This window comes from Ursus arctos, unplaced genomic scaffold (assembly GCF_023065955.2).
Source record: "Ursus arctos isolate Adak ecotype North America unplaced genomic scaffold, UrsArc2.0 scaffold_33, whole genome shotgun sequence".
NCBI lineage: Eukaryota > Metazoa > Chordata > Mammalia > Carnivora > Ursidae > Ursus > Ursus arctos.
Window position 1 is genome coordinate 27845659 of NW_026623019.1, and position 26143 is coordinate 27871801.

At 39.0% G+C, this 26143-nt stretch overlaps 1 protein-coding gene across 11 annotated transcripts in view; it reads right to left on the minus strand.

Annotated features, from left to right (window-relative positions):
- Nucleotides 1–26143, minus strand: part of CDC14B (cell division cycle 14B) — a 96803-nt gene that overhangs the window by 15597 nt on the left and 55063 nt on the right. For all 11 annotated transcript variants that reach the window (XM_026518686.4, XM_026518680.4, XM_048218381.2 and 8 more), the window contains exons 5-12: nucleotides 20087–20163; nucleotides 13571–13637; nucleotides 10890–10952; nucleotides 7793–7880; nucleotides 7255–7485; nucleotides 3736–3874; nucleotides 3403–3562; nucleotides 2618–2715 (exon numbers count right to left, since the gene is read on the minus strand). In XM_026518686.4, the coding sequence (XP_026374471.1) occupies nucleotides 2618–2715; nucleotides 3403–3562; nucleotides 3736–3874; nucleotides 7255–7485; nucleotides 7793–7880; nucleotides 10890–10952; nucleotides 13571–13637; nucleotides 20087–20163 (923 nt within the window). The remainder of the gene's footprint in view (nucleotides 1–2617; nucleotides 2716–3402; nucleotides 3563–3735; nucleotides 3875–7254; nucleotides 7486–7792; nucleotides 7881–10889; nucleotides 10953–13570; nucleotides 13638–20086; nucleotides 20164–26143) is intronic.

Here is a 26143-nt window from a genome sequence, read left to right on the forward strand (position 1 = left end):
TGATAGTGGGGTCAGAATCAGGAGGTGGGGACTGATCTTAAATTTCTCAGCCCAAGCTGCTGTTAAAAACTCTCTCTCTCTCTCATTTCTGAAATACCACCACCACTTGGGAAGGAAAGGAAATCCCCAACTAACCTCTTCTTTTAGGGCCAGAAGAACTACACATAACAGCAAAAAAGGGAGGATTCCAACAGCAAGGAGGGTTTGAAAAAAGCAGAAGAAGGGATAAGTAAAGTGTTGTAGAGGAGGAGAAAGGGAAATCTACCCAGAGTAATCTAAAATTCCCCAGGGTTTTTACACTTCAGAGCTTAAAGGGATTTTAGCATTTGTCTTTTCCTTTAAAAGTGTGGCCTAAAAGTTTACTTTTGTGTATGGGAAGGGGACAGACATCTTGGGAGCTATTCTACTGGTTTCAGGACTATAATTACAACTAAAGGGATCTTAACTAGTGCTTTATTTTATTATTTTTTTAAACTTTAACCATTTTCCTTGGTTTATAACTTAGGCCAAATGCTTCAGAGAGAAGGGCCGGCGTCCCTCTGGGGGTGAGGTGAAGTGTAGCTCCGTCACAAGTGACAAGTGATAGCGGAGGCTGGTCTCTCCTTCAGCCACCACTGACCACTGCGCTTTCACCCCGGGGACACCTCACACACCAAGGTGAAAGGGAACACATCTCTTGTCGCCTTCTGGTTTCCAACAATAGTTAGAATTTTAGGCTTCATTCATTGTCTTCTGTATTGCCACAAGCCTATCAGCTACGAAAGACTTTTATTGTCTCATCTATAGAAAAGAGCAACAAGTGACGTGAACCCTCCAGAACACAGATTCACAAGGCAGCAGACTCAGAGTTACTGAAGGAAATTTCCTAGAAGCCCTATGTGACTAAGCAGAATTCCCACCCCAACTCCCAAGTTGACTTTTCATCAGAAGCTTTTGAGAAATAAACTGATGGTGCAGATTCATAAAAACAAAACAAAAAACCTGGGCACGACTAAACGCAACCCACAAACCACCCATTTTCTAGGGCTTGTGCCCCCAAGCCCTGGACCAGCAGTGCCTGTGATACCCGGAAGCTTGCTAGAAACGCAGTCACAGACCACCCCCCAGGCCCAAAACCATAACCTGCATTCCGACAAACCCCCAGGAGACTCAAACGCACGGTGAAGTTTGAGCATTGCTCTAGGGAACTGCTCACCCCTGTCATGCCTCCTCTGACCTCAGGAGGATTATCTGGAGGACCTACAATATTTCCAAATAAAAAGAACCATGAAGGCTTTAGAGGAAGACTTACTGCACTTAAAATCTAAGTGGCATCTGGAGTGAAATAAATGACCTAAAATGCACCGTTCGTAGAGCTTTCTGTTTCGTGCTGTCCCACCACACTGCAGAGAAGGCTCAGAGAATGCTGGCACCTCTCATTCACATGGCCCTTTACAACTTCCTTCTTTTCCGTGGGTCTTTTAAGAACGTCCCAAGGCAGGGGCCCACGAGGACACATGCCTTCCGTGTAATTCTACTTTAGAACTTTAGGTAACAAGGAGGTGCCAGTGAAGAACCACTGCTAATTAAAAAGAAGGCCTGTTCTTCTCTGCCATGAACATTTATGGTATCATTAGGTCTTTACCATATTACAAGATGATTACTGAACAAAACAACTATCTCCATCACCCCCCAAAAAAACCATAACTGGAGGGGCGCCTGGGTGGCTCAGTCGGTTAAACGTCGGCTCAGGTCATGATCTCGGGGCCATGGGATTGAGCCCTGCATTGGGCTCCACGCTGGGCATGGAGTCTGCTTAAGATTCTCTCCCTCCCTCCCCCTCTGCCCCTCTCCCCCTAAAAAAAAGAAAAGAACATAACTGGAAATGCGGTTCCCCACAATGAAAAGGAAAGTTACTACAAGGAAGGAATCCAACAGCATAAATGAAAGCATATACTAAAGAATATACTAGAAAAAAGTGCAATGGCCAAGTTTTTAAATGCTACATATTTTTCTAACAATCCTAGATGTTCCATGAGGTTAAATCCCAATTAGCACTTACATAACCAAGTACAGGTGGGCATACACAGACTCACTAACAATGAAACTTCCCATCCCCATACTAAACCTTCTTCTGTAACTTGAAAATAACTCCTCAAACAAAAAATACAAAATTATTATTTAATCTAGTTCATTATTACCCTAAAATAATAGGACATTAAACCACAATGTCATCACTGATTAAATTCTACCATATCTAAACAAACTGTCTATAATATCGTAATGAATTTAGGGACACTCCTAATTTCAGTAACTATGGACAAATCTGTTACTCTGTGGTTTACATCTGCTGCCACGCTCGTGAGGACGTCACATGGTGATTATGCGTGTGAAAAAAGCATTCCCAATACTGCTTTCCTATATACAGAGGCTAGTGAGGTTACAACAGAAGACAGAGATAAGGTACAGCCAAGAGCTTCCTGGGCAGCACCCCTAGATTTTAAATAATGTAAATAACCATTGCAAAGTGGGATAATGGGCATGCAACTATGGAGAAAAACATCCAGGAAAAAATGCTCACAAAGGACCGCATATACATATTAAATAACACCAACCACACAAAGGAAACCAGACTCACGTGAGGGGAATAGCGTTTGGTTTTGACTGTCTTCTGCTTTTCAGGGCCCGAAGTCTATCGCCTTGTGTCACTCCATGGATTTCGTCATCATCACTGTACTGTATAAGTAAAAAAACACTGAGCTAGTGACTTCAGTTGTACTTATTAAGGCCATAAAGCACAGCAGCAACATTTATCCATATACACATACAAATAAACTGCTGAACTCTAAAAAATTTTGCTGCTTTCAAAATAAAGCTACAGGTCACATTTTAAGACAACCAAAGGTTGACTTTACAGACACAGAACTCTATAGCACTCTTGTTATAAAATATACTGTGAGGAGGCCTAATGGGTTTTCAATAATGAAAACATTCTTTTTAAAATTCCAAATCCACTTACCACCACTCAGTATAGTGCCACTACCCCCTAAACTCTCGATTCTTTAAAGTTTTCCATTTGAGAAGAACTGGTTCCCTAAATCAACTGCGGCAAAATGGGAAAAAGTTGGGGCAGGGGGCACACAGGGAGGCGTCCCCAGGTCCACCTAAAGAGCTTACTTCACATACCTCTTTCTTCCAGTGCCTAGTGAGTAAAACAATTCTAGTTTTATGGACTATGACCTTATTTTAATTATTTTGAGTAAAAAGTTCCTAGAGGGGGCTCTAAGTATTAAAAAAAAATGTGTGACAATAATCCCTCAAAATGTGCTTTATTATTTTATCTACAATTTTCCCCATGCCCTAGAAGGGTCCTCAACAGCACTGAAAACAAGGACAACAGCGTGATGGGGATGGTTCGATTACCAGCTCAGGTTCTTGCTTGTCTTGATTTTCGACCCCATTGATTGAAATGTCATCAACAGCCAAGAGGAGTTTTGAGACAGCTGCTCTGTGTTTTCCATTCTCCTGACCCCTTAACTTTTGACGAAAATAGTCACCTTCCAACCAGAGGCTTGCCTGTTTCCTAGAGCATTTAAATAATATCATCAAAATACAGCTTTTCCACAAAGACACATGCAAACGATTCTCTCCTACAGACTATCTGTTGTTACTGGAGACTAAGAAAAATCCTACTTCCCATCATTTTCCAGACCCATGTGTTCCCTGAGGAATTACAAATGTTCTCTGTTTACTTACATCACCAAAAATTGTTGCTGCGGTCCAATCACTGAGCCAGGCCTGCAGATTCGGACCCAGGCAATGGTCTCAGCTGCTGTCATCCTGTAATGCTTCATGATGTAGCAGGCTATCAGAGTGCCTGTTCGTCCGAGGCCGGCTAGAAAAAGAAACAAACCAAAGGGACCTGGTCTCATGTACTCCAGAACTGTGCTGGGCAGGCACAAGTTTTTAGAAGGCTTCCCATGACTCTGCTTCCCTCAACAGTCGTTCTTACGTTTGGATGCACACAGTAATCATCTGAAGAGTGTTAAAAAATACGGGGTCTCACCTCCAGAATTCTGATTTCATTGGTATGGGATACAGCCTGGACATGGAGATTGCTAAAATACCCCAGAAGGTAGAACCTGTGAGTTGACAACCTTGGATATTTAGCAAAGGAGATTTATAAGCAACGTATTGAAGGTACAGCCTGGCTTCTCCTTATTACAGTAAAACACGAGAGAAGACAGATGAACTAAAGAAGGAATTGTTAAGCAAAACAGAAACTAAACATTTAGAAAATTCTAGGCCTATCCATATTACAAATAGTGAGAAAGTGTGTTCTGGAGTGAACACCAACGGTATAGTCGATGATCCACTCCATTAAGTGATTACCTACGGATCTAATCAGCCATCTCAGCAGAAGCCAAAACCAGTGTTGGGCTTGATTATACCAAACAGGCACACTGCCAGTCTGGACTAAAGGATGAAACAAAGGCAGGCTTTCAGGCTTCTGGGATTCTAACAGGGGTAACAGAAATATCTCACTGGAAACATGCCTCATCCTTCAAGAAAAGGGAAGCATAACCCCAAGGGACCAACAAGCCTGCCACTGCTACCATAAGCCCCAGGGGCAAGGCTGTCTACTCCTGGGTTTCAAAGGGTAGGGCCAGCTCTGTGGTCAGTGGGTCAACTGTTCCTGCCCACAACCTCAGGGGCACGGCTGCTACCCAAGTGGGCCTGCGTGACAGGGAATGAACCAGAGCATTATTTCTGAGCCTTAAGATCTAAAAGCATTTACCTTGCCAGGTTCTGGACTTGCTTGGGACCTGTCAGACCTTTCTACTTCCTGATTTCTCTCATTTGGAAAGGGAAGGCCTACCCGATGCATGTCCCACTACTGTATTTGAGACGCGCTTAACTTGTCAGGTTCCACAAGTTCACAGCTGGGGGAGAATTCTGTCTCAGGAGGAACTGCACCTGGAGTGTCACCTATTACCTGACTTAGAAGATGTTTAGATGAGACTTTGGACCTGGCACTGATTTTGGAATGGATTAAGTCTTTGCAGGCTGTGGGGATGGGCTGTCATACGAGGACATGAATACTGGGCAACCAGAGAATGAGGTATTATGGACTGAATTGTGTCCCCTGCTCCCTGCCTCTCCAAAAATCCATGTTAAAGTAGTAACTCTCAATGTGACTATCTCTGGGGAAAAGGCCTTTATGGAGGTAATTAAGGTTAAATAAGGTCACGTGGGGAATGCCCCAAATCCAATAGGACTGGTGTCCTTAGCAGAAGAGGAAAAGACATCAGGAGTTGAGTGTATGCAGAGGACAAAAAGAAGACAGCTGCCTACAAGCCAGGAAGCGGCCTCCCCAGAAACCAACCTTAGTAGCGTCTTGATCTTAGATTTCTAGCCTCTGAAACTGGGAAAAAATAACTTTTGTTTAAGCCACACAGTCTGTGGTACTCTGCTGTGATCCCCCAAGCAAATTAATACACTCCCTAATGAATCTCACTTTCCACTTAATAATCCAAGCTTTACACGGTCATCAGTTCTCTTTCCAAAACAAAAGATCCAATCATACCAAATGCTCTTCAGGTTTTTAACTAGTCACCGGTCAACTTCAGGGTTTCTCAGCCTTAGCACGACTGACATTTGGGGCCGGTGTGAGCTCTGTCGTGTGCACTGTGGGCTGTTTAAGAGCACCACTGGGCTCTACCCACCAGAGACAAGTAGCATCTTCCCAACTTGTGAAAACAAAAAAAATGTCTTCAGACATTGCCAAATGTCTGCTGGGGGTGCAAAACCACCCTGAATGAGGGTGATAGTAACCTCAACTGCTTACTATAATTTACAAAATGAAATAACCAGTGTTGGATTTTAATGATTTTTTCTTAATTGTGGCAAAATGTACATGACATAAAGTTCACCACTTTAACATTTTTGTTCATGTATCATTTTCCTGGTTTTATTTATTTCTGTGTCTCCTTTTAGCTCACTGAGCATTTTTAATCAGCTGTTTTTTTTTTTTTTTAAGATTTTATTTATTTATTTGACAGAGATAGAGACAGCCAGCGAGAGAGGGAACACAAGCAGGGGGAGTGGGAGAGGAAGAAGCAGACTGTGATCATAGCGGAGGAGCCTGATGTGGGGCTCGATCCCAGAACGCCGGGATCACGCCCTGAGCCGAAGGCAGACGCTTAACCGCTGTGCCACCCAGGCGCCCCTTAATCAGCTGTTTTAAATTCTTTTCCTGTAATTCAAAGACCTAGGTTTCTTTAGGGCCAGTATCTGGAGATCGTTTTAACCATTTTTAAGCGTACCTTTCAGTGGCATTAACCAACTCACTGATGTGCAAACATTACTACCACGGCCTCTGGGTACTTGAGACAAATGTGTATTCCCTTGTTGGGGGGCAATGTTATGAGTGCGTCTGTTATTCCTAGTTGGTTTATCGTGTTGTTCAAATCGTCTATTTCCTTTCTGATCCTCTATCTGGTTGTTTTTTTCCATTATTAAATGTGGGAGAAGTTAAATAAACCCCAGTACATCATACAATGTATTACTACACATTCATTCATTCATTCATTCATTCATTCATTCATTCAATAAATACTTATTAAGTGCCAAGGCACTGCTTTAGCTGCTGAAAACATAGCAACTTGTTAGAATATAAGCTCCAAAAGGACAATCTCTCAAAGTCTGCTCTGCTCACTGACATATTCTAGAACATATCAAACAAAAGGCACTGATACATATTTGAGAAATAAATGAATGCTGTCCTTTTTTTTTAAAGATTTTATTCACTTATTTTAGAGAGAGAGAACGTGCACATATGCAAGAGCAGGGGGAGAGGGAGAGAGAACCTCAAGCAGACTCCCTGCTGAGCATGAGCCCAACACGGGACTCGATCTCACGACCCTGAGATCATAACCTGAGCCGAACCAAGAGCTGGACACTTAACCAGCTGAGCCACCCTGGCACCCCTAAATAAATGCATTTCAGTGTGATAAGGTTTTGTAGGATTACCAATGAATAGAATTTAGTGTATTGTACTTTTCATATTAAATTTGGGTTTTAAAAGCACTCTGTATATGCACAGCTTTTTAATGTCAATCATACCTCAATAAAGTGGTTTTAAGAAAAAAGCAACTTACAAAAAACAACAAGAAAGACAGCTTCATGTGTCCTGGCATATAGTCTAAATGGGCAGGGTGTGTTTCTAAACATACATGCATGTCCACCATTCTTTAGCCAACCCTGGAAACGTACCTTTACAATGTACTGCAATGGCACCCTCTGCATTTTCACAAATATCCAGAAATTCTTTGACGATGGCATCAGTAGGCGTGCTGCCATCCGCAAAGAAAAGATCATAGTGATCGAAACCAGCATTCGTAAAGCGTTTGGCGTCATACATCCTTTTATTCAGACGAATAATGGTAGTAACGTTGTGATTCTTAAAATATGGAATATAAGCCTCAGGAGAATGTTGGTGGTAACCTACATAAAGAAATTCACCAGATGCTTGTGTCAAATGCGGAAAGAAAACAGTGGATAACAATTTTACCTGTAATTGGGCAGAAAGAGTATCTGGACTAGGGACTGAATACCAATTTGATTATAACTGGAAAAGCACTAATTTAAGAAGTTAAAAGCCAGGCAGAATGATGTACTAAAATGACCGGGTATATTTAAATAATTAAGACAGACAAGCGTGGTTTAACTCTTCGGCCTCTTTCAAAGGAAAATACAGGATGGATACTTTTTTTAATAACAAAACTAAACCAGGTCCTCTATTTTCACATACCGCTTTCAAGTTTGGTTCTTGAATGAGGTCCACAGAAGGCAATAAATCGGTCTGGTATTATCCAATTTAAATCTCCATTTTCCGCTTTCTGCAAAGGGAAGATCAGTACAATTCATTTTTAGACTTAATCTCCTGTCCACATCCCTTCTCAACACTGAATGTCTGAAGGACTTCAAATCCATTTGTTTTAGCACAAAAACTGTTTATAAATGACCAGGAGACAGGAAACTAAAATTTAGCCTGCTATGAGTATTCCCAGGGAATAGTTAAGTTCTCCTGGTCCCAATCACTTCTTAAAAAAGTATCTTGGCTCAGATAGTCAGCCTTTGGAAAATAGAGCGGACCGTTGCTACCTAAAATATACCGAGTATTTTGGTTACAGGATCCACATAAATCCTCATGTGGTTGCTGCTACTTAATAAGAAAGCAAATTTTTTTTACTATGAGGGAATCTAGAAACTTCCCTATTTTCCTGAATGACTAACTGGCTTCCAATACAAGCAATCTTGACTCCTTCAACAAAGGGAAAAAAACCAAAATCCTTGATTTCTTGGTATTTACACCTTATTTCTAGAAGACACACTTTCATCATTCTGTTAGCTATTTAGTAAGAGTGTCAATGAGCAATCTTCACTAAACCCACCAGGATATTTGAAATTATAAGTACACTAAGATCACAGTATATCTCTAGAAAAGAAAATGAATGTAAACTGAAATTTAAAACACTTTACTCTGTTATTAAGTCCTTTCAACTAAGTTACCATACCAATTATTATAAGATAAATACAGCTAAACTTTAACAGTAATAGAAATGGATACACAAAGACTTAAGCAGGAAGTAGAAGACACTTGATAGTTTAGAAGGAAAGAACTAGCAATAAAAACAAGATCAATTAGCTTTGCAATTGGGATATACGTATGTGCACCCAAGAACAAGTAAGAAATAAACTGGGAGTTGCCTGAATCTCTACAGGCCAGTCAGGTAACCCAAATCCAATGTACTTGACTTAATTACCAGTGAGGGGAGTTAATGAGCCCATGTTCCATACTAAAAGGACTAAGCAGGAATGAGAATGTGTCCAGATATTCCAATTTTGAAATGAAACGAGAAATCTGGAGTTTTTGAGAGACTATGGACTATGAGAAACAAACTGAGGGCTTCAGAGGGGAGGGGAGTGGGGGAATGGGATAGACCGGTGATGGGTAGTAAGGAGGGCACGTATTGCATGGTGCACTGGGTGTTATAGGCAACTAATGAATCATCGAACTTTACATCAGAAACCAGGGTTGTACTGTATGGTGACTAACATAATATAATAAAAAAAACATTAAAATAAAATAAAAAAAAAACTTGTAGGTCAAAAAAAAAAAAAGAAATCTGGAGTTTTTAATGAGAAACCTATGATCAGATTTCATTGAATCACACACATCACAGATTGCAAGATGCATCCTGAATTCAGAGAAGTTAAAATGGGAAAAAATGGCCATCATGGAATCAATGAAAGACACTAATGCAAAATTTTTAAATACACCACAGAGACGAAACAAAATGACCCACAGTCTGTAGCTACCTAAACAGTTCCTTGTGTCTCAATGCAGTTTCAGCGAAAGTAAACAGCACTTGTGGGCAACCTTGCTACTCCCCGCAACACTGCAATTTCTGCATTAGTGAGCGGGAAACTAATTAGCACCTATATCACTCCTTAGTAACATATAAAGACGTCACTCCGCTCCACTGAAGAAACACCAACTGGCATTCTTCCTAGTTTTACTTGCCTAAAAAGAGAAAGTCTATTTTATTTTAAACGTTTAATTTTACGAGGACAAGCACAAAAATAATGGTATTAAGTTATATTTACTAGTTTAAGATGCAAATTAAAAATATATTGTACTTCAGAAATGTACTATTAGAGAGAAGATATGGTTGGCCCGAATGAATCAACCATGAGCTATGCTTTAGATCTTTGTACATCACAGTAGTGACTAACCGTAACTATTAAAACAGTTCAGTTATACCTAACAGTTTAAAATAACAGTTACTCTAGAAATCGATTGTGAACGGACAGTTATCTGAGGATTACAAATACTGCTGCATAAAGTGCTGTCTGTGGAATCTCTCCATCATGAGTGAGAACGTCTGCTCAAGATAACCACAGTAGGATAAAAAGACAAGATTCCATGAGTATTCTTGGCGAAAAGACCTTTAGCATAGCATCTTACTATCTATTTAAAGGGTAGAATGGTAGAATCAAATTACTTATTCTTTAAAAAACAAATACACTGCATTCAAAAATGTAGAGGACATCTATTGCTTTGCCTTCCTGGACTTGCTTCTCTCTCTTGTCTGTGTGGTTTGATAGGGCTGATCCCAGCACTTCATTCCAACTACCGAGATGGCCCACCCACCAACAGCCCTCATCAGGAACACAGTCTGGTTTAGGGCTAGGGACACGATCTAAGGCAGGCCAATGAGGAACTTGTGGGTCTTTTCTGATGAGTTTGCCGAGAAAATAAATCAAAGCTACTGGTCGACATCTTTGTCACTACTGGGGAGCTTTAGTCCAATTTCTGATAAGTATGGGAGTACATTAATGTGGTCATGCATGAAGTTACAACTGCTCCTGGAATTTTTATTTATGTAAGCCAATAAATTTTCCTTTTTTATTTAAGCTATCTGTATTTACTTTCTGTAACTTACAACCAGTAGTGTCTTGACTTCATACGAACAAAAGGTTATGATAAAAACATATTTTCCACAGGTAATTAGATACATATAATGACTATTCATCTCATCAGATCCTATGCTAAGGGTTTTATGATTTCCTCATTTAATCACTATATGAAAATCATCAATACTCAAAAACAGAACAAAAAACATTACAGAAAAATGCCCATAAGCACATTCATGCACTCTGGAAAGATGCATCAAATGCAGAAATCAGCACTGAAACGGAGAACTGGGGTAAGAGGATAAAGACTTGAAATTTTTTTTTACTCTATACACATCTAAATTGTTCACTTCTTTAAAAAACAAGAATATTATCTCTGGAAGTAAAACATGAATAAGGGAGTTAAAGCAACATCCTTGGAAACTTACTTCATAGTGTTCATATTCATCAAGGTGAAATGAGTTGAAATTAAGGAAGTCATACTGCATTGCCTAAAATCCAAAGGAAAGCTTTTAAGAATAAAGATGTAAATAAGAAAACAATTTCCAATCCAATTTCCTAATTAAAAATTTCAGGAGGTAACCCAAAAGAGCATTATTATATTTAGATTTTGTTCCACTGACTAGTTTTCAAAGAAGGTGCACTATGTGTTTTAAATGCTTCTATTATCTGGTAGATTAGTTATAACAATATTTATTTTAATGAGATTTTATTTTTTAAATTTTCCTTCATCAATCATCCTATCCATGCAGAGCTAAATAATCAAGTTTTCAAAGTAATCCTACTAAACTTATTAGGTCAACACCACTCAGCCTTCAAATATAATGCCCAAGCAATGATCCCTAAATAAATAAAAAAGGAAAAAACTATAGGTTAGCTTATCCTAAGCAAATCCCACCACTTCATAAATATTTTCACTTTCAAATTCTTTTGAATATGAATTGAAAGATTAATGTTCTTGATGCTATAAAATTCAAAAATTTGAGAAAATTCTTCTTTCAATAAAAAGAAAGACCATAAAATTTCTGTTCTGTGACCTCACTCTGAGTTGCAGTGGACAGATCGTGCTAAGCAAAATAAGCAGAGTATCTAATTTCTGAGACAAAGACGAGCTCATGGCCTTTGTGAAGTGTTGTCCCTGCTCGATGATCCCTGAGCCAAGGAATATGTAAGCAAGAATTTTTTTTTAATTGAAATACAATTGACATACAATGTTTTATTAGTTTCAGGTGTCCAACATAATGATTTGACAATTCTATACATTACTCAGTGTCCACCACAGTAAGTGCAGTCACCATCGGTCACCATACATCATAAACACTACTACTGACTACATTTTCTGAACTGTACTTTCTATCTCTGTGTATAAGCAAGATCTCCTTGATCAGCAAGGTATTCTTGGTTCATAAGGGGTGACTCCGTAAACTCAGCTTTCAAAATTTAAACTACTAAGTATGAATGAAAAATAAGGCTTACAATACCAAACAAAAAAACCCCCATTTTACAAAATATAGTTATTTAAATTCTAATTTCAAGACCATGATGAATTATACTTCTTTGAATCCAAAATACTCAAAACATGTCACGCTATTTGAACTAGAGATGTTCCTAACAGAATGATCAATAAAATGTAGTTTATAGGCAATTTCTATTCATAAGGAGCCTATAAAAGTCACATTAAAATTAAGTCACAATTATATTTATAAACGTTTTATATATGCAGTAATATTCCAAATCAGCTACCAACAAAAAAATATTTAAATTGAAAATCAGAAGCTGTCGAATAAAATTAAATATAAAGCGAGAAAAGCAATCTTGGCCTATAGTTCCTGCTAATTAATTCGACTTTGGATACAGTATCTGATTAAAAAAAAAACAACAACTAAGCTGAGAAATAACAATGGAAACCGCTGTAGAATGTTATAGTAGACCATTTTCAAGGCTAAGTTTTTCACCTCTCCTTTTAAAGGAGAGAAGGCAGCCCTAGGATCAGGACAAGTACGCCTGCCTATGTTAGCAGTTCCCAGGGGTCCACCTGGCAGGAACTGTAACTGCAACTGGAAGGGGTTCATTTACACTTGCTGTCCCTCCATCTCTTGAGCACTCCCTCTGCACGTGACCGGCCTAACCTAAGGCCTGAAGGAGCTGCCTCAAGGTCTATGGCAACGAACCCGACCAGCTCTATCAGTCACTAGACTCAAACCCAAAAAAACCTTAAGTTCCATACCTTGTTGCCTAATACAGGAAAAAAAAAAGTATACTAATCAATCTCTGAATTTGTATAGTACTTCTCAAAATTCTCAGAAAGCCACTGTTTCATTATACAAGAAAGGAAACCCAAGTTCCTTTTGCCTCTGAAAATACAAGTCGTATAAAACTTGAGATGTTGTCGAAGGCCTACTTGATCCGTGGACAACTGATCTACAATTCTTGTTTCTTGTGCTGCCCTGACATTCAAGACACATGCCTGAGGGAGTGAGTGTTATAACCAGAGTATGCTGCGTCACCTAACTCCAGGGGACCCCATTCATTTAGAATGTGATATGAAAGGTGTCCCTAGGAGTCAAAGACAGCAGGCAGCCCTGGTTATAAAACACAGGAGTTATTTTTAAATAGCTTTGACAAAGCAGTGGTGACCTACTTGGTCTTATATAAAACCTAGTAACCAACTAATGGGCTATACAAATTCTGTTGAACTAAAAATTGAAAGCTTGAAGATACAAAAGCGAAGTGTTTCTATCAGTAACTGTGTTCTAGAAATGTCCGTTGTAATTAGGATTGGTGGATATAGGACAAATAAAATACACAAATGAAAGAGAACTTGGAAATCAGTAACCTACTTTTTGTTTCTCTTTGAAATCACAACATACTCAAAGCAAGTCTGGATTTAGCACCTAATTACGTAACGATCTCTTACTGTCCTCTGTTGTTCAAGTGGCTTTTCTCCCAACTCATTCACAGAAACACTCAGATTCAGGAAAACTTCTCTGGTTTGGCGTCACTCTAACATTACTGGGGAAATGGGGTATCTCTTTATGGAAGAAGGCCTAGCCTTCCTTGGACTGTAGTTTTCCAACTCAACGCTAGGCGCATCCTACGAATCACTTACCTTCTTTACTGCATGAAAACAGTCGAGGAGTGTAATGTAGAAATTGCAACTTCCATAGGCAGCATCTCTGAAATCCCGAAAGTATTGAAATACATAGCTCAGTTAATTTAATTTTCTGTAGTACACTTGCCTCAAGACAAAGCTGACAAGAATTTAAAATCAAACCACAAATTAAGAACCGGGCTCAAAAAAAAAAAATTTTTTTTTTGCCTTTTGGTTTTTAAGTCAAGGATAAGTCACTTATAAATTTCACTGCAGTTTCTACCTGTTCCAGTAGATAGTTTTATAGATGTGGATCAATAATGACAACTTTCTAAATTTCAAATGACCTCTCAAAATAATTTCTGGCCTTGATGAGTAGGTTTCAAAAGTTTCTTCTTAAGTTCTAATCAGTAATATGTTCCCCACCCCACAAAAGGGCAAGGCATTGCATTTTCTTCTTCAAACTGGAAAATACCATATTAAACTGTTACCAGGAAAGACTACACACACACACACACACACACACACACACACACACACACACACACACATATGTGTGCAAGTGTAAGTATGTGCTGTAGGTATATGTCCATCCACGTAGGAAAAAACTATTGGGAAATCAAGGTAATATGTAATACTAGATGCAAGCTAAAAAGCAGTCTGCTCTTCTCATGCTTTTATAATCTTTAACAAGTTAACTGAATAACTTGTTTCTGATTCTTAGAAGATTAGGGTACCAAGAAAACCACAAGAACTAAGGGGTCAACCACTTTAGTACTCCTGGGGAAGTGTTTAAATTAGTTTACAGACAACTCCACCCAATACCGCATCAACAGCTAACAGTAATCTTACCACAAATCTCTTAATGTCAGTTAAGATTTTGTCTAGAAAAATAAGGTCATCCTCCACTCCCACCTGCTTCTCCTTTCCAGCTACCTTGAGCCATTATGAATTGAAAATGTGGAATTAGGCAAGATAAAAATTAATTTATCTGTGATCATTCTAGAAATGCCAAACAACTGTGACTCTCTGAATGGTCCTTCATTTGGTTCTTTGGTGGAACCAGCTGCTTTCGAAGACATCATTATTAATTGTCTGCCTTGGTTGGGTTTTCACATTGTAATATTACTTACCTGAAAAATTAAACAACACATTTTAAATTTTCAACGTACACAAACCTTTAGAATACAGACATTTATAGCAACATGAACACGGGGGAAAAGGATATCCTTTTTACTTAAGATAGTTTTAGACATTACTGTCTGAGCTGGTTAGAATTACTGAGGTAAGTTATATGTTAGCCTTCAGAGGACTGCACACAAAGTCTTACGACACGGCATTTTTTCCTATAAGCGTCTGAATTTAAAAAGCTGCTCTTCTAAAAGCTAGAAAAGTTCTCTACGCAGCCTAGAAAACGGTTTTACCAATTGTTCATTGGCAATATTCAGGAAGGAAATAAACACAATGACCCACAGCCGTTCTCAGTGTGGTCCCTGTTCAAGCAGCATAGTATCATCTAGTCCTGTTAGAGATGCCAGTTCCCGGGCTCCACGCCAAACCTACTGAGTCAGAACTTCTATGGGTGGGCCAGGTAATTTTTATTCTAATAGGTCCTCCAAGTGATTGCCACGTATGCTCCAAGTTTAAGAACCACTGACCTATAGAATCAACACAAAACATTTGTTTTGTAGGAATAATTTTTTCAAGGAATAAAAAATATTTTTAGAAAGAGAACCTATAGTAAGGAAAGGAAGTAATTTAGCCTAAACCAAAATCAAAATTGTCAGTGGAGGGGCTCCTGGGTGGCTCAGTCGGTTAAGTTAGCCGACTCTTGATTTTGGCTCAGGTCATGACCTCGGGGTCCTGGGATTGAGCTCCCTGTCAGGTTCCCTGCTCAGTGTGGAGTCTGCTTGAGATTCTCTGCCTCTCCCTCTGCTTGCACATGCTCTCTCAAATAAATAAATAAATCTTAAAAAAAAAAAAAATCAGTGGAAAGACAGTGAACTCTCAAATTACATCCCCGTGTTTTTAACCATGTCTCAATTACTTTTATTATCTTCTTAACCTACAGATAATTCTTCCTCAGTTAAGTTAAAGGCATGCTGAATTCAGTCTTTGTGATAACTTGATACATTTACTGAATGCATATTTTTTGAGACTCTACAATGGGCCAAGCCCTGCTCTAGTCAGTGATGATTCCACAAGCTTTAATCTGGGCTCAAAGTTCTGCCTCATACATCATACTACCTGAATAGACAACAAAAATCTTTCTTTACTCATTCATGTTTATTTCTTAACACCTCCAACTTTAAACACACCCACACATCCTCCCTTCTACCGAAGCAATCAGGCTTCTTCCAAACAGCAGAACAGCAGCTATGAATCTGGATGTGAGGCTGGGGCAGGGGAGATAGGCGACTCGTCACTAAGATCATGTAACAAACTTAGAAAAGCAGGTGCCTCGGTGGCTCAGTCTGTTAAGCATCTGCCTTCAGGTCATGATCCCAGGGTCCTGGGATGAAGTCCCGCATGGGGCTCCTTGCTCAGTAGGGAGCCTGCTTCTCCCTCTGCCTGCCACTCCCCCTACTTGGCTCTCTCTCTCTCTGACAAACAAACAAAGACAAGAAAGAAAAAAACAAAATAACTTAGAAAAGCAGATGAGAGGGCACCTGGCTGGCTTGGTGGAGTGTGCAACTCTTGGTCTCAGGGTTGTGCATTCGAGCCCCAAATTGGGTGTGGAATTGTTTAAAAAAAATATAATCTTTTAAATAAATAAATAACTAAGGCAGATGAGAATCAATGAAAGAGTATTGCCGAGAAACTGCAAAACAATGTCAAATACTAGTTTTAAAAATAACCGCTTTTGCAGCAGCTTGTATGCATAATAGCCAAAAACTGCAAATAACCCAAGGATCCGTCAAAAAGACCAAGGGCAAATAAACTCCGATATGTTCATAGAATGGAATGCTACAAAAGCAATAAAAAAAAAGGGATGAACTGATACTTGCCACAACATGGATAAATCTCACAGGCATTATGTGTTTAAAAAGCTAGGTCCCAACTCTCCAAAATGCCTACTATATGACTCCATTCACACGAAGTTCAAAGGCAAGAAAAAACTGATGTGGTAGAAATCACAGTAGTGGTTACTTGGGGGGTGGTTACTGACTAGAAAGGGGCTGAAGGGACTCCTTAGGATTGCTGGCAGTGTTCTGTACCTTGAACTGGGTAGTTGTTACACACACACATGAGATTAGTGGGTTTCTTTTAACTGTATTAAGATATACGTCATGGGGCGCCTGGGTGGCTCGGGGGCGCCTGAGTGGCGCAGTTGTTACGCGTCTGCCTTCGGCTCAGGGCGTGATCCTGACATTCTGGGATCAAGCCCCACATCAGGCTCCTCTGCTAGGAGCCTGCTTCTTCCTCTCCCACTCCCCCTGCCTGTGTTTCCTCTCTCGCTGGCTGTCTTTCTCGGTCAAATAAATAAATAAAATCTTAAAAAAAAAAAAAAAAGATATACATCAGCTGAAAAAACTATATGAATGTCTAACAAATGTTAGCTAAGGACAGGCACTATACTAGGTGTTTTATACGCAGGATGTTACTTAATCCTCATACCCCATTAGGGAGATCCTATGTCATTTCCACTTACGGACTAGGAAATCAAGGCCACATTTGTAAAGAACAAGAGAAATTTTAGTGCCAGAACTGAGCGTCAAACTCCCCTTGGTCTGACTACAGTCAAACTATAAAAACTATATAATACTAGCTCCCAAGAAAATAGAAAGCAGAGGCCCCCTTCCCTCACAAAAAATCAACTAAGAAGCAAAGGAGTATTACAGGTGGTAATACCAAAGAACAGCAGTATATGCCCTTCCTAACAATAATTCTAAGGTATCAAGAAAATACTGAACTACATTTTATACTATATTCTCATTTAGACGGCAGTGAAATAGCGATATAATCCATTAAAAATCATATACATGTATATACAAACATATGTAAACCCAGTGGTTAAACAATTATATCTAAGTTGAATTAAATATAATTAAATACTGCTATGGAGCATAAAAAGTTTAACTGCAAATGAATCCTATTCTTATTAACAGCTATATTTATACTGTGCACTTAAAGTGGCAAGGAAAAAAGACTATAATGCAATTTTGTTCAAAATATTATCAAGCTTAAAAAAATATTATCAAAGCTTTATTAATTCTGATTGACCTACTTTCTAATTAGTAAGTTCAACAGAACAGTAAAATGTGGTGAAGTGCCAGATTTTTAAATCTGCATATGCTGATACTTTTGTTAAATGCACTGAGTATAAAATACAATAGTACTGTATTGTCACATTCCCAAAATAACACAGTAATTTCTGTAAATAAAAAATACTATTTAATAAAAATACATATTTTTATTTTTTAATTTACAAATAAAAAAGAATTACTAGAGGGGCGCCTGGGTGGCACAGCGGTTAGGCATCTGCCTTCGGCTCAGGGCGTGATCCCGGCGTTATGGGATTGAGCCCCACATCAGGCTCCTCTGCTATGAGCCTGCTTCTTCCTCTCCCACTCCCCCTGCTTGTGTTCCCTCTCTCGCTGGCTGTCTCTATCTCTGTCAAATAAATAAGTAAAATCTTTTAAAAAAAATGAATTACTAGAAAAATAGAAGGAAAAAAACACATCAAATACGAGCCCAAATTCTTCTAATATTTGATTCCACACACATTAAAATACTCTATTAAATTATTATAAAAGTCTCTAAATTCTTACTTGCAATTCCAGTACTTATCTCATCATAGCTGGTAACAAAAAGTTCACAGATTGACACTAATTCACGGGCCATACTTAGAGAAACAATGCTTCAGATACATCAAGTATCTGGCATCTAGGCCTACAAAGATTCAAATTTTACAAACTTGAGCTTTCTAGCTAAGTCCTGTTTTTTAAAGAATTACTAACTTTACTCCTGGGACCAGAAGTAACTAACTTACTTCATCTCTCAGAGCCAAACTTCAGTAGTTTTAAATACAGGTATGGCAAAAAAAGCAACATTTATTTTATTTTTGGCCTTTGCGTTTAAATTAATGCAAATTCTCTTTTACACCAACAGTGTTCCATGGATCCTTACTTGGATTATGTCAAATATGTGTGCTTATTCTATTTCAGGACCTTATGTTATAAACTTTAAGAATGGCACTATTATAAAGGAATACCAACAAAATTAACAACAAAATTAACACTGTATACCAATGTTCCTGACTCACAGACCACAGATACAGCGTTTCTTCTAAAGGAAGTACACGGTTGCTGTTATAGGTTGAGAAGAAAAGCACGGCACTCTCTACTTTTTTAGAAAATACTCTTCATCTCTTTCTACCCACCTCAAATAATAGAAGACCTACCATAATCCTTGCACTAGAAAGAAAGATGGTAGTACTGGGCTCAAAGTAATTCTTCTAATTTGCTAAATCACTTAATATACAGTCTTCAGTGCAATAGAGAACTGAAACAAATATCTGTTTCACAGAGTAAGTCCATGGACAGTCCTACAGTTACTGAAGGTCAACAGAGGACCCATCCCAAAGCTTGTCCACAATGAAGTCAAATTCACAACCTTACGTTTTAAAAGCAAGGTCGTACCTTCAACATCAGGCATTCAAGGTATCTGCAACAATACTACAACTACTGACGGATAAGTGGAAGAATAATGCAGAACTTGAAATTATCAACACAGTACGCAATCCGTAAAATTACTTCACGTTTATTACACGTGAAGTGCCATACAGGTTTCGATTACGTAGCTAAGTCAAGGATTTTGAGAAACAGATAGAGAAACATTTAGAACTTAAAGAAGAACACGAGCTGTTTCAAAATTTCAACACAATCACCCAGTAAGTCTGAGATGAGGATGCGGCTATCACCCATTTACATACGGACGTTACTTACAGACCACATCTGTGACACAGCCATTTGGTTTCTCTAGCAGTGGTGCTCAGTTAGCAACCCCACCCACCGTCTCTGCCGGCGTATTGCTAGGCCAAAGAGGTCCCTTTATGCCACTGAAATTAACTCCTGATTATCAGGAAAACTTAGTTCTTAATTCTTCAGGACCCAAACTCCTCAGTGCTAGCTCTGAGTACCATAATTCCAGGACTGTCATCGGATTACAGAGCATAGTTTCCATGAGTGGCAGAGGTTCTCACGTAGAAGTGATTCACTGCCACGAGGGCCATCTGGCAATGTCTGGAGACATTTTGGTTTCCACAGTTAATTTCGGGGAGGTGGAGGTGTTACTGGCAACGAGTAGGCAGAAGCCGGGGATGCTGCTAAACACCCCGCAATACACAGGACAGCCTCCACAGCAAAATGTCACTAGTGTCACTGCTGAGCAACCTAGATCCATGGTGTTATTTGTACCCACTCTAACATGACTCTTTCCCAGGTCTTCCCCCCCCCCCCGGAAAAAACTCTGCCAAGATATTTCTGGCAAGGGCCTGACTGAATGAATCTACCATATCATTCTTATAGTTACCTGAAAGGAATATAGGACGCATCTCCACACATTAATATTCTATATGCTTCTTCTGGAGCTCTCCCCAAATATATAACCTACATTTGAAAAGAGAAGAAAAAAGCAATTTATTTCTAAATGAAAATATAGTGCTGTCACTGTGAAGTTTTGTACAATTTCTCTCCAATTAACTGAGCCTGCTTCTCCAGCCTTCCTTCCCAAGGATCCCAAGAATCACCCAGTACCCTATCAGTGAATTCTTTTTTTTTTTTTTTTAAAGATTTTATTTATTTTTTTGACAGAGACAGCCAGCGAGAGAGGGAACACAAGCAGGGGGAGTGGGAGAGGAAGAAGCAGGCTCATAGCGGAGGAGCCTGATGTGGGGCTCGATCCCACAACGCCTGGATCACGCCCTGAGCCAAAGGCAGACGCTTAACTGCTGTGCCACCCAGGCGCCCCAATGAATTCTTTTTTTGCTTAAAACTGCCATAGCTAGTTTCTGTTGCTTGCAGTAAGAGCAGCAAACAAACAACGTCACAACAACCTTTCGTGGTAACAAGTACAGCATTTTTAAAACAGATTTTCTAAATCAAGACGTTAGACTGAACACATGCTTTTAACCTCATCTCCGTCCTGAAAATCCACTGAAATGACCGTAAAGAAGTGTGGGGGGGATGGGGTAGGGAGATGGACTGAGACTGGGGAAAAGGGAATTCCATCCATTTAGATTTAACTACTTATAATACTGCACAGGTTTCCTATAGAACTTCATTTGCCTCCTATTTTCATTGGCTTCTTTTATCCTCAGAACTACATTACACTTCCATCTTTATCTGACAGAATTACTTCAAGGAGATTCTTTAGCATTTTGGGTCCACTGTTGGTATTCCTTGCATTTCCAATGGTTTCTTGCTCTCTGCCCTGACGTTTACTATGTGTATGATTTTGGGGGCGTCGTTCCTTTGTCTCAATAATTCATACAAGTTGTTCCACTGTCTTCTGAGTTCTAGAGTTGCAGAAGTATTTTACTAGCCTCACTCTCCCCTCCTCTTTCTTACAGGTAACCTGTTCTAGAAACCTGGGAGTTCGAGAATTTCACTGGCATCATTCTAGTAAACCATCCTCAATCTCCAAGAAGTCTGCCTGGGACTTTCTGAGCTTCATTCAGTCTGAAGGCACAAGTCTTTTTCCAACTCAGAATCTTTCTTCAGGGCAGGGCATTTTCAGCTTATAAATGGGGGGAAGTGGAGGTGGCCACAAACATTAGATTGGGCACATATATTATTACATAAATTAGATTCAATGCGAAAGCTTACTTTGGGATAATATACTTTAAATTTTGACTGGTAAAAAGAAATCACTAAAGGGGTGCATGGGTGGCTCAGTCGGTTAAGCATCCAACTCTTGATTTCGGTCCAGGTCATCATCTCAGGGTCGTGGGACTGGGCCCCGTGTTAAGTTCCACACTCAGCGGGGAGTCTGCTTAAGATTCTCTCCTTCTGTCCCTCTCAAGCATGCGCTCTCTCTAAACTAAATAAATAAATCTTTTTTTTTAAAAAAAGAAATCACTAAAAAAATTAATTATAAACTTTTTATCTCCATTACTTACATATATGAGCTGTTTCCTCAACCATAATTGTGAGCTCTCTGAAGTGAGGACCCATGTCTTAGGTTTCCTTTTAAATTCCTGGTTCATATACTATACATGGACTCTGATTCGATGCTTAATTCACTGAACCTAAATCTACTTATAATAGTTAGAAAATTCTTCTTAAGTTTTAAAAAATCACTGGATTAAGAGAAATTATAAAATCACAGATCCAACAAGGATCTTTGAAACTTTGAGAAGGACATGTCCCAAAACTGGTCATAACAGTTGATTCAGCTTCCAGAGGGCATTTTACCAATTTTCTGTTTCAAGAATCATAAATGGAACTTTTCCCCAATGTCTAGGCTGTTTCTCAATATGGTTTTATCCCATTTACTCTAAAAAAAAATACAAAACTGTAACTATACAGAATCTTCTAACATTTATCTATAGCAGCATACAAATCCACAAAATAAGGTATAGCAGAGAACAAGTGATTCCAAGAACAGGAAATGCTTTGTTACCTAGTACCTAGCACAAATTTTTAAGTACAGTTATTTGTGATTCATGTAAGACTGTAATTTATCATGAATTAACCACAAGATAATCATTTTATAATCTCACTCAACATTTTTGTCTATATATTACTTCCTCTTTTAAGCATCAACTTATCACATGACTTTCTATTTTATTACTATTTATTTGGATAAACAGCATGACAATTCTTTAAGGAAAAATTTAAAAAATTTTAAAACCCAACCCTCCTCTCCTTTCCAAATTTCCTCATTCTCTTCTAGTCTCCAACATGCTTCCTTTCTCTTCTAAGGTTTACTATATAACACCAGTAAAGCCTTTTCTTTTCTGCATTCTATTTTAGGACTTAGTAGTAGACAGACCCTCCCTCCAAAGACCAATCGAAAACAACAACAACAACAAGAAAAACAAATAACATACACCTTGAGGTCAATGAGAGTAAGAATAGGGGTTGATTCATTTGTGTGTGTGTGGGGGGGGGTGTATAATTTAAATTAACTAAATGAAATCCAGAGACCTCTTTCAGAGTCTCCCTAAAAAGACCTTCTCTCAAATTATATAGATTTTTCCTTAAGCACCAGATTAAAGATAATTCCTCTTACTCAAGACTGCAGTTCTTTGGTTTCTTCAATTACTAAAACTGCAATGGTATTATCTCCTTCTAATCTTCAAAACAAAAATAGTCTCTAATACATTAAGCAATTGTGGGTTGGAATTGTGCCTTGGAACACACGTTCAATTCAAAGAACACAAGAGCAATGTAACATTTCTCTTTTGGGGGAATAAAACCTAAATCCCATGTAATAAACTTTAAAAAAATGTTATTTTTAAAGCCAGTTGGGGAATGCTTGTACATAATGTACATAAATAAATGATACTGGGTATAATGAGAAAAGCTGAAAGAAATTAATAGACTCAAAATAAATCTATTTATATGATGCTGTAGTCTGAACGTCTGTGTGCTCCACCTTGCAAATTCCTATTTGAAATTCTAACCCCCAAAAGGTGATGGTATTAGTAGATGGGGATTTTGGGAGATGGTTAGCCATAGGGGTGGAGCCATCATGAATGGGATTAGTGCCTTATAAAAGAGGCTCCAAAGAGATCCTTAGCCCCTTCCACCATGTGAGAGCCCTCACCAGACCATGCTGACATACCCTGATCTCAGAACTCCCAGCCTCCATAACTGTGGGAAATAAATTTCTGTGTGTTTATAGGCCTCCCAGCTCTGGCAGTTCCTTACAGCTACCCAAAGGCCTAAGGCACATAACTATCAAGGAAATATTTGCTAGTAATCTATCATTTTTAATTGTACACCCATGCATCTTCCCTAGTCAAAAGACCTTGCCATATGAAATTATTTTAAATTTAAGAAAAACCCTATAAATGACTCCTATAGTAACACAAATCCTCAAATTAGTAAACTCTAAATCAATGGAATTTTATGATCTGTCACTGTATTCCTGGCAATTTGGAAGCTAGGTCCTTCTCAAATTCCTTTGGTATATTTTCATGAGAAGCTATGTACAAATATAGAATGGTCATTTTAATTCTGCATTGCTGTCCAAAAATAGGAACCAACAAATGAGGAACAAGAGACACATTAAACAGCTGTGGCAGCCAGCTTCTAGAACAGCCCTCATCATGCTCATCTCCTGGTGTTTCTACCCTTGCAGGGGGCCCCCTCCCACAAAGAATAGGGCACCCATGTGTAAACAATGCATAAATGGCAGAGTATGACTTCCGAGGTTTACTCATAAATGACACTGTGGCTTCTGCCATGGATTCTTCACTCTAGGGACCTCAAGGTGTAATTCAATGATGGCATCTGGGCAGCTCATGTGGCAAGGAACAGAAAAGCCTCGTGCCAATAACCAGTGCTAACTGGCCAGGGGTGTGAAATGGACCATGTTAGCAGTGTACCCTCCAGTCCAAATTGATGACTTGTGCCTTGGAACACACGTTCAGATGTCTGCAGACTGCAGCCCAGTGGGTAAATTGTCTGGCAGCAAAAGGTAACAGGGTAGCACAATAAACAGTAAGGAAATGACCACTTCAGTTTGGAAAAAGTGGGTAAATAAGCAAATAGATGACAAGTGCAGAGATGTAAGGATAAGCAAGCCCCATGGCTCAGAAAGTTCAGGAGGGAGAGCCCGTGGTCACCTCTCTCCCTCTGAGGTAAGGTAATGTCTATGAAGAAGCAAAGGACAATCTCACAGGATGAATAAAATATTGAGGAAAAAACACCAGAGGTCAGTAGTGCTTTTTGAAGTCACAGTGCAAAGATCTTTTTTGCTGAATAATACCATAGCCATTTCCAGGACTTTCACACCCCATTTTTTTAAATTATCATCTGCCTGCCCCAGGCCCTGTGAAGACTGCTAACCATGGACTACTGATGTATGTTTCAAAACCTGGGAGGGGCTCGATCAGTGGTGAATGAAATCAGTGGACTGAAAGAAAAGAATCACAGTCTCAACATTCAGTTTCAATCCTGACAATTCAGGCCTCAAATAATAGAACCCAATCATTTAGACGCATGCTTCTTATTTCTATTCTTACACACAACATTTTGAAGCTTAAGCTATGTACTCAGACAGCCTATGATATGGTTTTAAAAACCAAAACATTACACAAATCATCCTGAAAATGAAGAACAAAAGGTTATTTAAATTCCACAACAAATGTGGCAGCCTGATACACCAGTAAACCATTTTCAAATATTTTTCATGGAGAGATGTCACAATGTTTCCAGTATTAACTATTTTCACTTCAACCAGATGACATAGTCTTTCCTATGCCAAGACTTGAATGATCTTTTTTATAAAAAATCACTCTCCAGATTAACACAGAATGTTCACGAATCAGTACAAGTTGGAAATAAGCTTAAAGATCCAACTGCTGAATAAAAAAGGTGAGTAGGGACAAGACTATACATAATACACAATTTTATATGATAAAATAAGTAAAGTAAAATCACTTTCACGGCTCCTGCACTAATACAAAAAAAAATCCTAATCACTTTTTAAAAACATATTTTATATGTTTCAACAGTTTTTCATATTTCAACAGTTTTAACTTTTCAATTATTTATATGTATGTATGTATATGTGTGTGTATATATGTGTGTGTATATGTGTGTATATATGTGTGTGTATATGTGTGTATGTGTATATGTGTGTGTATGTATGTGTGTGTGTGTATGTGTGTGTGTGTGTATGTGTGTATATGTGTATGTGTGTGTGTGTGTGTGTGTGTGTGTAGTAGATTGGTATAATAACCCTCGATTTAGATAAAGGGAAACTGCAAGTTTGGCACAGCAATCATGTATCTACCAAGGCCAGACAGCTAATAAACATGAGGGAACTGGCCCTGGGTATTAGTGTACATGGTTACATTATGTGGGTAGTAGGGATATTTTTTTAAAACAAAGCAAAAATCTCGATTTTTTTTTTTTGGCATGAAACCGCCTAATTTTTAAACACTGGCAAAAACAAACCACTATTTATAAATACGCGGTTACATGCTAGCAAGCCACTACTTTCCAACCTGTGGTATTCACTGGTCACCCAAAATCACATTGCTTGTTACTGGATGGAAGAGGGCCTACTGCTCAGGCCTTATTTATAGACCAGAAACCATACTATCTAAAACAAGTACTGAAACAAGGACAGGATCCAAAATTCCAGAGAGTTTAAAGATCTACAATCAAAGCTCGTAACAGAGAGCCATTTCTCTTCACTCTCCCCAAATTAATAGCACCTCGCAAGTGTCACAGGCAGCTGTAATACCAGCGGTCAGGCTCACTAGGGCAAGAAAGGAAGTGAGGCTGTGATCAACTGTGATGCCTACACTACCTCCACCACATGGCCTCTTCCTCTGGCCCATGCCGTCCCCTTCTGGGCACACCTCACACTAACCCAGCCCCTGGTTGCTATTTACAGCAGCCTGTTGCT